This window comes from Gouania willdenowi, chromosome 4 (genome assembly GCF_900634775.1).
Source record: "Gouania willdenowi chromosome 4, fGouWil2.1, whole genome shotgun sequence".
Lineage (NCBI taxonomy): Eukaryota > Metazoa > Chordata > Actinopteri > Blenniiformes > Gobiesocidae > Gouania > Gouania willdenowi.
This window is the reverse complement of record NC_041047.1, coordinates 12,491,637-12,504,382: the sequence shown is the minus strand read 5'-3', so window position 1 is coordinate 12,504,382 and position 12,746 is coordinate 12,491,637. Positions and strand designations below refer to the sequence as shown.

The 12,746-nt window shown below is 35.0% G+C and overlaps 1 protein-coding gene across 4 annotated transcripts in view; it reads right to left on the bottom strand.

Annotated features, from left to right (window-relative positions):
• Nucleotides 1–12,746, bottom strand: part of LOC114461593 (cAMP-specific 3',5'-cyclic phosphodiesterase 4C-like) — a 106,561-nt gene that overhangs the window by 39,009 nt on the left and 54,806 nt on the right. The window contains exon 1 of one of the 4 annotated variants that reach the window (XM_028443807.1): nt 6,406–7,170. The exons of the other annotated variants lie outside the window; for them this stretch is intronic. Coding sequence (XP_028299608.1) covers nt 6,406–6,482 — 77 coding nt within the window. The 5' untranslated portion in view covers nt 6,483–7,170. Of the gene's footprint in view, nt 1–6,405; nt 7,171–12,746 lie in introns of those variants that run through there. 4 annotated transcript variants of the gene reach the window in all.

Here is a 12,746-nt window from a genome sequence, read left to right as displayed (position 1 = left end):
GAATAAAGATTTCCACAGCCTACTGCTGTTAGTAATGATGAGTTTAGGTCAATGATTTTGTTTTTGTTTTTTTACAATCCTTCTATTCCTTTTATGTTTAATGTGTTTGTGTGGTGGTTCTTCTTTTCTTTCTTTCCCTTGACTCTAGGAATAACAACCTGTTGTTGTAGCCAATCATGTTTTCTCCATCAGTGACCATTTTATCTTCTTAAATAATTCATCATTATTTCACTTTAGATGGATTAAGTGAGCATTTACCACATTGATCCTAATTTCAAAGAGATATCAAAATGTTTGGAGTTACACATGGTAGCGATGTTGCCTCTCAGTGATAAGGTCTGATGTTTGAATGCAGCCTCCCAGTGAGGAGTTTCCACAAGCGTGAGTGGGTTTTCCCAAAGTATTTTGTTTTCTACTCACAGCCAAAAACATTTGTTTGAGATGTGTCTAAAGTAAGTGTAAGAAATGCAATAGTGTAAGTCTGGTGTTGGACTGGCAACCTCTGGTGTGTAACGCTGCGTCGTGGGTTATTTAGAGCAATGTTTTACAACCTTGGGGTGGTGGAATTAAAATGGGGTCACCTGAAATGTCTAGTAATTGATTACAAAAATTACTGATTAAAATTATATTTCTAACTGTATTCTATACTTTCACTTTCTCAATATAAATGTAGTTTTAAAAAAAAAACATCTGAGCTTGTGCATTTTGTCACTTCGTGCTCTAATTCTGGCTGATCTGTATTTGTAAAACAGCATAACAAACATGATCAAAAACTAATGAACTAATAACAAAAAGTTTCTGGGGGTCACCAGAAATGTGTGATATAATAATGGGGTCATTATCTGAAAAAGGTTGGGAACCACAGCTTTAGAGCATATGTCAAACTCAAGGTCCGGGTGCCAAATTTGGGCCCTTTAGAGCATCTAATTCGGCCCCTAAGAGAAAGCAAAAAGGTCAGAGATCTCATGAATCCTTGTGTAAATTACCAACTATTTCAGTTGTAGATATCTCCAAATTAACACACAAATGCAATGAAACTCCAAAGCATTTGCAGGGCTCACAATTCCACCCTATACTTATATCACATGCTGAAAGTCATTTTTAATCTTAAATTGTTAAAATGACTCTCCTTAATTTTTCACAAATCCTGTGATTTTCTTCAAAACATTCCACAAAATGGTTGAAAAATCAAATAAATTGAAAGTGAAGATCCCACAGGGACTGATAGCTGCCACTTATTGCTTTGATATATCCATACATATTTTAACATTTATTAAAACACTACCAGTCAAAAGTTTTAGAACACCCAAATTTTTCCAGTTATTTATTGCAATTCAAGTCGTGCAAGTTCAATGAATAGCTTGAAATAATACAAAGGTAAGTACTGAACAGCCAGAGGTTAAAAAAAAAGGTTTGGTTACCCAAAACTGAAAAAAAATGTACATTTCAGAATTGTATAAATAGGCATTTTTCAGGGAACACGAAGTGGGTTAACAATTTAAAGCTGTTCTGCAGCAATGAAGGTTGAATCAGCCTTGAAAGCTGGTGCTACTAATCCCTACAGGTGTTCCAACTGTTCTTGGGTACTTCCAACCCCCTCTGTCTGTATAAAAGCAGTGTTGGAACACACTGTGGTACCAGACCCTCATGAGCATCAGGTGAACAGTATTGTTTGTGGATTCCATCATTTCTTTTTTAACTGAAATTGCTTATTTGTTCTATGCTTTCATTTCAGAGTACAATGACGCAATAAACTGAATAATTTTCAGTAAAAAACTGGAAAAAGTGTGATGTTCTAAAACTTTTAACCGGTAGTGTATGTGGAAGTGCAAACGAGAGCACAATAATGATTACATTTAGATAAACTGCTTTGTATTTAGCCCCTGGACTAAAATGAGTTTGACACCCCTGCTTTAGAGCCTGGGCTGGCTGCAGAACAACATGTAGAACAGAGGATGGCAGCAGACAGAATACACATCAGTAACTTAAAGCTGTTCTCCAGCAGAGGTCCCTGTTTGCTAAAAAACTAGACAAAGCACATACTAGAAAAAGGCAGAGAGGAAGAGAAGTTGTCACTAAAGCTGACAAAAGAAAAAAAAAGCTGTTTAAGTGTCATTAGGACAGCTTATGATTACCTGCAAAGGGCATATAGTCCACAGGTTGGTGGTTTAGAAAAACACTGCATTACGTTTTAAATCATTGGCACCTCTAAAGTTAAACAAAGGAAACAGACATGAGCCTGAACCTCCAATGCTGCTTTTTTCACCGGCTGGTAAATCACTGAAGTTTTGCAGCACAACCTCAAACTAACTCCACCAGCTTTCTGGTGGAACAATCAATATGGATCTGAGGCTGGGTGACGCTGCTAGGTTTGCAGGGTGTGTGAGTGTTTGTGTGCACAAATGAGAAACACATGTCACATTCACATGCTGTGTGCAGCCAGGCTGGCGGGGCTGGGCAACTATTCTAGGCTCAAGGGTATTATTTGGGGGGGTCTGTTGTGTTATTGTTGATCCAGCCCACTGCATTGGGTCAGAGCTGTCGAGGGTCCACTGGGTGATACCTCCTAACCTGCACGGGGAGGAGGCCTCATTGTGTTTCACACAGTTTAGTCTGGAAACAATCTGAGGGAATTCAATTTGAAGAATCCTCAAAATATTAACTGTCACGAAAAATGATTTACATTGATTTATTGTGACCAAGCTAAGCACTTTAGTGAATTCATAGTTCATCCATTACATTTCTAATACCGGTAGGGGTATAAAACATTATTAAATATGATTACTCACCCGTTTATGCATAGAATTTTATTACGTAGTAGTTTCTGTGACAAATACAAAGATAAAAATGTTGCCACTAATCAAGAGCCCTGAGTGAATGTCACCTAACAGCAAGGTATCACTGGTCCACCTCCTTTCCTTCTTTAAAATCAGTCCACGACAAAGCTTTTTTCAAAATCATCAAAAACGCTGTTTTTTCACCAAAAATTGCCAGACTGGAAAATTTTCTTCATTACTTAGAATCTCCATAATAGTACCAATGCTTTGATGCATGAATTGTTGCTGGGTTATGAATTCAGATTTACACGTACATAAAATATCAGAGTCAAAATAAACTTGTAAAAAAAAAAAAAAAATGCAATTTTTTCAACAAGAATTATCAGATCAGATTTTAGCACTAATCTAAAGCCCTGAGTGAATGTGACCTTACAGCAAGGTATCAATGATCCTTTCCTTCTTTAAAATCAGTCCACAACAAAAAAAATAATTCAAAATCATCAAAAAGGCTGTTTTTTTCACCAAAAATCAACCGACCAGAATTTTTTTTCTTTACCTGGAATCCCCCCATTAGTACCAATGTTTTGGTGTGAGAATGGTTTGTGGGTATTGCATTAAAAGACCTACATCATTCTATACACATAAACAGACAGACGGACGACGAACTGATGACAACACCCTTCGGCCGAGGCTAATAAAAAGAGAGCGTGTGTGTGGAAGGGATGGGGTCATCTACATTTTTCAATCACAATTACATCTTCAATTATCCATGTTCAATTACGACTCAATTATGATTACAGTGACCAGCATTGCTTCCGATTATAACTAAAATTACAATTATTATTTTCCCCCTGAAAGTCAATTACAATTATGTTCTCAATTACTAAAGTTCAATTACAATGAATCACAATTACAGAGCCTTTAATAAATAAGCGCATACTATGTAACCTTCCTCTTCTGTTAGCTTTCTGTTAGCATCTCTTATGATAACAGGTCAGGTTTGACCCATGTCTTAAATCAGCTGTAAAATACACTAAAGAATATTATCTATCATACAATTTGTTTTTCATCTCTTGGTTACATTCTTGGACTTCTTTATACATGAACATTTTTTTAATGGTAAAATGATCCTGAAGAGAACTGACAGGTAGTGGGAAAAGTTCATATGAAACACATTCTAATAATTATTTACTAAGTATGTGTACGCCATAGAACTGTAAGATGGTTCCCCAGTTTTGCATTTAATTCAATTGTAATGAACAGTTTCTGTAAAATTTGCACGAAATTCCATAGAAATGTCCATAGAATTACAATTACAACGTCAATTATCTAAACTAAATTATATTTTAATTATGATAACAACAGAAACAGATTGTTTCAATTACAGTTACAATTATCATTACACCATAATTGTAAATAATTATCAATTACACAATTACAATTATAACTGACCCCAACCCTGGTGTGTGAGGTGTGTGTGCACACTTATGCATGCATGTATGTATGTATGTATGCATGCATAAGTGTAATTGTATCACAGTGTATTGTGCAAAGACAACTCTGCAAAAAGAAATACAAATTAATAAACCAAAATCTAAATAACAAATGATGAAAAAATATTTTTTAAAGAAATTATTATTTTTTTTAGAATCAGTTGGAAACAAGTCCCAGTCCCAACAGTAGACGCAACAGGACAGGAACAGGTAAAAGGGGTCAAAACATTGAAAAAGAAATCGATTGTGCCAACGCAAGTTAATAAACTAAAGAACCTGTTTTTAAAATTCAATGTAAAAGTTCTAGACAACATTCTAAAATGAGCAAGAACACACAGACCGGTATAGCCAGTTTGAAATCGGTCAAAAACCAGTGAGATCAGTTTAAGAGTTTCAAAAAATAACAACAAAACAACCAGATTGCACCATGTGTGATGAGACAGCAGCTTCAGTGTGAACTAAAACCTACTGTCAAATCAAATTAATTTATGTCAAACAGATTTTCTCGGTTCATTGTCCAAAAATATGAACCTAAAATGAATTAAAGTAGAGATATAGATGAATTAGGGTTACTGAAGCTGAATATTGAAGCATATTTTTGTGCATTTAAGTGAGAAATATTCTCTCATAAACCCACATACATGTAAAACCTGGTTGAAACACATTATTCCAAGCACTACATATGAAGCCATGCATTAAGATTTCCCCTGTGATCACAGATAGACGGACAGACAGACAGACAGACAATTTCTGTTAGTTTATCCAAATCAGTCTGATGAGCTTTGTTGTGACAGAGCAACTTTAACTAATTTCAATGAAGTGTGCTGCGACTCCTAATGGCCACCATCAGTACTGCAGAAGAGACGTACAAATAATCCTTTAGTGTCAAATATTTCAATTATGTTTGTAATGATTCAAAATTAATTTTTCAATCAAAAGAAAAATCACTTCAATCAAAAATAAATATTTTCAATCAAAGAAAATGCATTTGACCACTTTTTTTCTTTGATTTTTAATTGAATAATAAAAACACAAATCTACCCCCATATAAATTATTTTGGCCAAAACAAACAGAACTAAAGAAACAATTCACTTCATGTTCAAATGTGTCTTTTATAGTGTTTTCTGCCTCTTGATAAACAGTTGTTTGTGTAAAAACAGGATGCTACTGTAGCTGTGACGTGTGTCGACCAATGACTGGTGAGCAGGGCAACACCCCAGCACTGAGTACAGGCATGAACATGAACATACAGGAGACATAAATCACTGGAATATACAGAAAGGAGTTGTGTGCGCGTGCATGTGTGTAATTATTATTTTAAACATTCCCTGTCAAAGGAAAATGTTGAAAGAAGGACACAGTTAAAGCAATACAGTCAATACTGCATATTCTCTGTAATTCAATGTTTCTTCGTATACCATAATTTCTCCTACATTGTTCCGTTTTGTTTTCTTTTTTCATTTTTTGTATTTTGTTCTACATTGTATTGCACTGTTTTTTTATTTTTCTGTTTCTATTGTAAAGTGTCATTGGGTGGCCTGAAAGGCACTTTTAAATAAAATATATTATTATTATCATTATCATTATTAATAACAATAATAATAATAATAATAATAAAGTGAGATAACTTTGCTGCGTGAGCATCTGTTTAAAGGCTGCTTTGATAAAAATGCATGCAGGTGGTGTCCCCTTTATTTCGCAGCACTGTTCAGTCAAATACTTGTCTCACTTCCAAGGTCAACTTAGTGAAATGTCTAGCACTGCAGTAAAAAAATTATTTAAAAAAATCTGGAAGGATTTTTTTTCAGGAAAAGTTCTTACTTTGAAGCTTCTGGGAATTTTTTGTGAAGATAAAAGGAAAGATGCCAAAATGCTTCATCTTTAGTGTCTGTCATCTTGTAGTCTTAGCAGTATTTCACATGGTAATTTGGGACAGTTAATAAAATTTCATTATTTGATTTAATGTCATAAAACGACAACATAAAATTCTGACATTGCCAGAATGTATTGCATTAAAAACAATGCAGCAAAACAGACTAATAACTGTGAGCGGTTAAGCGTGCAGCTTCATGAAGTCTCCCCCGCACCAATAAAAACACCAACATGTGCAGCATGCACGACTTCACCAACATACCCCAAACAGGAGTGTCTGCGGCCGTGTCCAAAAGCAGCCTGTGCTCCTTTTCTTGCCAAAAGAAGATCCTTGTTCATTGTCTTGTGAGACACTTTGATGTGCAAGAAGAAAAACTAACTCAACGTCCGACTCAGAGCTAGAACTTTACATGTGATAGTATTCCATCAGGTGCTCCACTGTGACGAACAAACATCTTAGACTAACCGCAAAAAAAAGAAAGAAAAGAAAACGATGATATGCTGTAAATCGATCAATTAAACCTTCAGTGTCTCATTATGCAGAGTGAAAAAAGATTGAGGAATGCTGTAGACTTCCCCCACTGGAACTCCAGACAAGCCTCAACAAAGTTAGAACAAGTGATTTTCAATTAGTCTCCAGTAAACCAGTCTTTGCAGAGTAAAAGAGGATTTCCCACAGTTGTCCGACCTCTCTTTTAGTTGTGAACACCAAGACCAAAATTTTCAGATTTTTACACCAAGCTCCTGAAACACTTTCATGTAAACACAGCTCCAAAGACTTATTTAGTAGAGCAAGTATCTGTAGTGCAGTCCAGATTGACCTCTTTCTGTAGCAGCATACACACTCACGGAGTCCCCTGAGGTCACACTACGAGCTGAACACAGCCTAAAACCCAGCGCAGCATGAGCTCAGAAACTGTCCAAAAAAAAAAAGGTCCAGTCGGTGCTTGACGTCCAACACCAGGGCCTGAGCACTAGTATACGTTTCAGGTTACCAGCTGGCTGCCCAGGCGGAGTTGGATCTAAATATGCTTGAACTGCTGACTCCCATCTGAAAACACTGCTATACTTAGATCCAGGGGGGATGTTGGTGTGTTCCAACTTGTTAACAGGAGTGCTAAATCCTCTGTGAGGCTAAAGGGCGTATTTGGGATGAGCGAGCTTGACGCAGTCTTTGTTGACAAGTAAGACACGGTACCGGGTTTCTACTGCCCTGGAGCTGCACGACCACAAATCCCTTTGAAAATGGAGGCGGCCCACGAGGCATTGTGGGAATGACAGAGCACATGATTGGATGATTATCATCTCCAGCTAAACAGTTTCCTTCTTACTGTATGAAACAAAGTCACTCATTTAGTAAGACCTGTGCATTTAAGTTTAACATACACATTTACAGGAAGTTTACATCCTTCAAATCATGGGGTTTGAGCTGATTCAAAGACTTTTTGAGATTTTAATGATGTTCATAATAAATATGAAAATAGAAATAGAAATATTTGATTAGGTCTGGGCAATATATGGTAGATTTAAGATATATCCAGTTTTGTATAAAAATACTTGTTTTAGGAGTCACTGCTTTCACTACTTCGCAGATTAGCATGAAAAGCACAGTTAAATTAATGCATCCTAACCAAGAACTCACTCACACATGCTGTCCCTTATAGGAGAAAAAGCCAAAAGTGGTACATATTGTGCAACTATTTGTTAATAAATGTGCCTGGTAAGATTTTATTTAAAATAAAATTATCGAGATTTATATTGTATATCGCCAATTTAAAAAAAAAAAAAAAAATTCAGATATGAGTTATGGTCCATATTGCCCAGCCCTATATTTGATACAAAAATATTGCTACTTTAACAGGTACTCCGAACAATATTTGGTCTATTTACAAAGTACTTTGTGCACATTCTTTAAAACTTCAATAAATAAATAAAAAGGTTTACTGAAGAGTCCTAAACAGGAATACATTTAAATTGCTAAATGCAATGTTTACTCATTTTAATTATAAACACTGGTGTTTAATTTAATTCTGATTTAATTTTAATACAAACGACCAAATAAAAAGGGTTTAAAAGTTTAATGTTCAACCTTGCACCCAGAAATTCAGCATTTCTTTGAACAAGTTTTGTGATTTATTGTGATCTTGTCTTTAAGTATTTTTTTAAACTAGTAATTTTTGGATATTTCATTAAATCCATAGTGATTATACATCTGACAAGACATTACCTAATCAAAATATGATTACATTGGCATTACCGCTGTTCATTTTCATTGATTTTGCATTGATAAGAAGAACGCACAGAGGAGATTATACAACAGCAGGATGTCTTTGGATTTCTTTGACTTATAATGTCAAATAAAAGGGGTATATGGAGGTATCGGCTAAAATATTTCTGCAATATATGATACAAACAAAACTATGATGCACAAAAGGTCGTAATGCAGCAGTGGGATTTTACACCATCATTATAAAAAAAATGTGATTTGCTCCAAAAAAACGGGAACTATTTCATATGAATAATTTATTAACTTGTCTTTGGTAATTAACTTTTCACACTTCATACAATAAATGAAGAGAAAACGCAGGTGTCTGAGACAATTGGCTCTAAGGTGAGATTACACCCAGGCTATTCACACTGATTTCCAGCCTGACTGCCCAAACTGGTAGGAAACAGACGTGAGATCTCACCAATAGAGAGCTGTGAAATGAATGTGCTGAGAAGTATTTAATATACAGTATAGACTGGAGTTAGAGGGGATGGGACTGCATATTACTGATCACATCTACATTGATTTTAGTAGATCTACTGATAACAAGTGGAGAGGCCTGGCCATAGCAGCAGTGAGGACAAAGCTATATACTGTACGCAAGTGTTCCCCTGGGGTTTGAACCCAGGACCTTCTACCTATGAGGCAAATATGCTAAAAATCAAAACTATTTTAAACCAATAATCAAAGCTGTTTACTTTTTTTTCATTAACTCCAATGAAAACACTGCCCAATAAAGTAAAACTCATCATGTTCACTAATAGGGGTGTGCATTGCCATGAATATGACGATACGATTCTCGATTGGCGTCTCACGACACGATATATCCCGATTATTGATGTAGCACAAAATCAATAATTATAAATTAAACCTTTACAGTTACAAAATGGTATGAAATACAATTGATTAAAAAAAATTAACTTGTGGGAACAAGTTAACTAACTGTAATTGAAGTACCAATATCAATAGCTGCATCATTGAGTCCAGAGGACGGAGGTACAGAAGTGTAAAATGCAGGACCACCAGACCGAGGAACTCCTTCTTTCCCTCTGCCATCAGACTCTTCAACAGCTCATAGAACTGTATATAATTCACTATGAACAATGCACACTTTATATTTGACTTTTCTATCTTTTCTACCATGTACATATTTATATTTATCTTTATTACTTTTTAAATTATTATAATTAGTTACTATACTTTTCTCTTTATTTGTTTTTTTTTTTCTGTTGTTCTTTTTCAAATTTGTTTTTGTTCTTTCTTTCTTTCTTTTTTTGTGACATCCCAGTGTGGTGAGCAAAAAAGAAATGTAATTGTGCAGGGAAACATGTTTCTTTACTGTGCACACGATAATAAACACTTTGAATCATGAATCTTGAAAAACAAGTGGTATGTTAACCAAACTGTCAAATGACATTTTTCCAAAGAGTTTAACTTTTGCTTCTACAACAGATTCTGATTCTGTTAAGTAAAAAGTAACCACATACATCCATAAAAGTGCCCAGTATATTTTTTTTTTTAAAATAAAGTGCAATCAACTTCCCAGCTAAAATGCATTTAGGAGTGAGGTCATTGTTTCATATGGTTTGTTGACACCTAGTGACAGGGCGTTTACGTGCAATGCAAATGTTAAAATTGTTTTGGGAAATTATTTGGATCAATACAATAATAGTGCTGTAAAATATTGCGATATATCGCCAAATCAATTTTTTCTTTCAGCCTTACTGAGTTTTCTTAAATTATTTTAACAAAAGTGACCACATACATCTATAAAAGTTAGAGTGAGGTAGTTTAACAAGGTTTAATGTGGTTCACTGACACCTAGTGACCGGGCATTTACGTGCTATGCAAATGTTAGCGCAATTAAATAGTTTTTTCATTAAAAAACATGATTATAAAAATCGATTCGGACACTTTTTTTTGGAATGATAGAATAATCATGTGGTGAAATATCGCGATATATCGCAGAATCAATTTTTTTTTTTTTTACATCCTTATTCACTAACACGCTGCCTTTCCCTGGAGTGGACTGACTGCAATGCATTTCTGACACAAACACTAAGCCGAAGCACAAACAAACTGATCCAAATAAATAAAGATTGTTATCAGGTATGCTGCAGCAAGGAGCCAATAAAGCAAATTCACATGACTAAGAAGATGGGATTTTGTTTGAGATTACGTTATCTCTCAGATTGGCTGACACTATTAATGACTACGGCACCTGAAAAGTTTGATGGCGGATGCGGACTGAGTTCATTTATTAATTAATTAAGTGATCACATTCATTAGATTATTAATGTGAGCACTGGCAGCTTATGTGCAATTTAAATTTCAGCACTTATTGTAGTGTTATTTCAGTGTGTTACATTTAGAGAAGAAGTCTATCTGATAAATTCTGTTTGACTTTTACATAATTTTGTGGGGGGTTACGTAAAGACATGCAACCACATGGCAACGAGTTGCAATGTAGGAAACAAAATAGCTAACAGTGGCTGTGTGATGCTTTGACAATAGCATTCTGAATGAACAATGCTTATTGGCAAAAATGCTTTTTTGTTTTTTGTCCAGGCAATCTATTATAAAATGTGCTGCAGAAAAAAAAGAAAGTCAAATCAACTCAGAACAAACCTCCACAACATTAGACATGTGGCCATAAAATCATGCCTTAATAACTTTATCGTCAATTACTTATTAATGACTTGCTAATTGGTTGTAATGTATTCATGCATATAGTAGAAAACTCCAAACAGTATTGAACTGGCTTCAGTAAACTTTAGTTAATGAGGTACGACCTTGAGCTCAAATTTGCAAAAAAGATTCCCAGGAAGCCAATATTGGCTTGGTGCTTTTCCTACAGCAGACCATGTTAACCTGGTTAAGTTTAATTGCTTTTCAGGGGTCACACAGTCCAGCACACCAACTTTTTTCATTAGAAATGTCTCGCCTGAGTGTACCACTCATTGAATGGATTAATGAGGAGTTAATACCGGTGGGTGGAAACAATGGCACACCTGTGCATATGATCACAATAACTTTGAATAAGGAAAGCGTAATAAGATAATTGCTTTTTAAGTTTCTTCTGTGGGTGTGTATACCAAACAAACAACACCTTGGGATGAAATATAAAACAGAATTGAGTGACCTTCTGCACTTTAGACCTTTGCTGACAACAGATTTCCACCAATGACAACACTGTGGGAGAGCAATGGGAAATTCTGCTACCGATGATGCCTGTGGGTGACAAGGCTATAAAAGCAGAGGAGAAAACTCCGTAAGGGTGTAAGAAAAAAATCTATTTGGTGATATATCACAATATTTCACAGCGTGATTATCATATCAACCCAAAAAATATCCAAAATCAATAATTTAAAAAAACAATTTAATTGCGCTAACATATGCATGTAATGAAGTAAATGCCTGGTCACTAGGTGTCAGTGAACTACATCAGACCTTGTTAAACTACCTCACTCCTCAATGCATTTTATCTTGGAAGATGATTGCACTTTATTTTTCTAAAACATACTGAGCACTTTGATAGATGTATGTGGATAAAAAAAAAAATTTTAAAAAAAAGGAATTTAAGAACTTAACAGAATCAGAATCTGTTGTAGGAGCAAAATGTAATTTGACAGTTTGATAAACATGCCACTTATTCTTGATATTGGTACTTTAATTACAGTTAGTTACCATTTACTTGTTCTCTCAAGTTTAAAATAATGATATCAATTGTATTTCATACCAATTTGTAATTGTAAAGGTGAAATTTGTAATTAATAATATTGCAATATATCACAATGTATATCGTATTGTTTAGTATCGGGATATAATGTATCTTGACATGCAAATCGTGAATTGTATCATATCCTCAGATTCATGGCAATACACACCCCTAAAACTCAGTCCAAAGTTTGAGATTACATTCAATTAAGAAAGGTTTAGAGTTCTATGAACAGTCTTAATGTTTGCTGTTAAATAAATGGATGTCACCCGAGTAACAAAGTATTTCTATTCTATTACAAAACAAAATTGCTCTGACTTTTATTTCAAATTTCAGACTTGACCTAAACCTTCATCTCCCATCACGATTAGATTTTTGAACCTTTGTCTACCAGGTTTCCAGAAATCATGGCTGAATCATGAGACCGTCCCAGGATTTGTCCTTCTCTGTATCGTTTTACAAAGTTGGGCCACTCTGTCGCTGTTGATTGGTGAATGCAAGTTTGAAAGTTCATTCATTCCTGTTATCATTGTGGAAATATGGACTATTTCAGTCAAGATTATTGGTTTTCTTTTAGAGGGGAACACAAACGGATCTCCATACAATGGCATCAGAA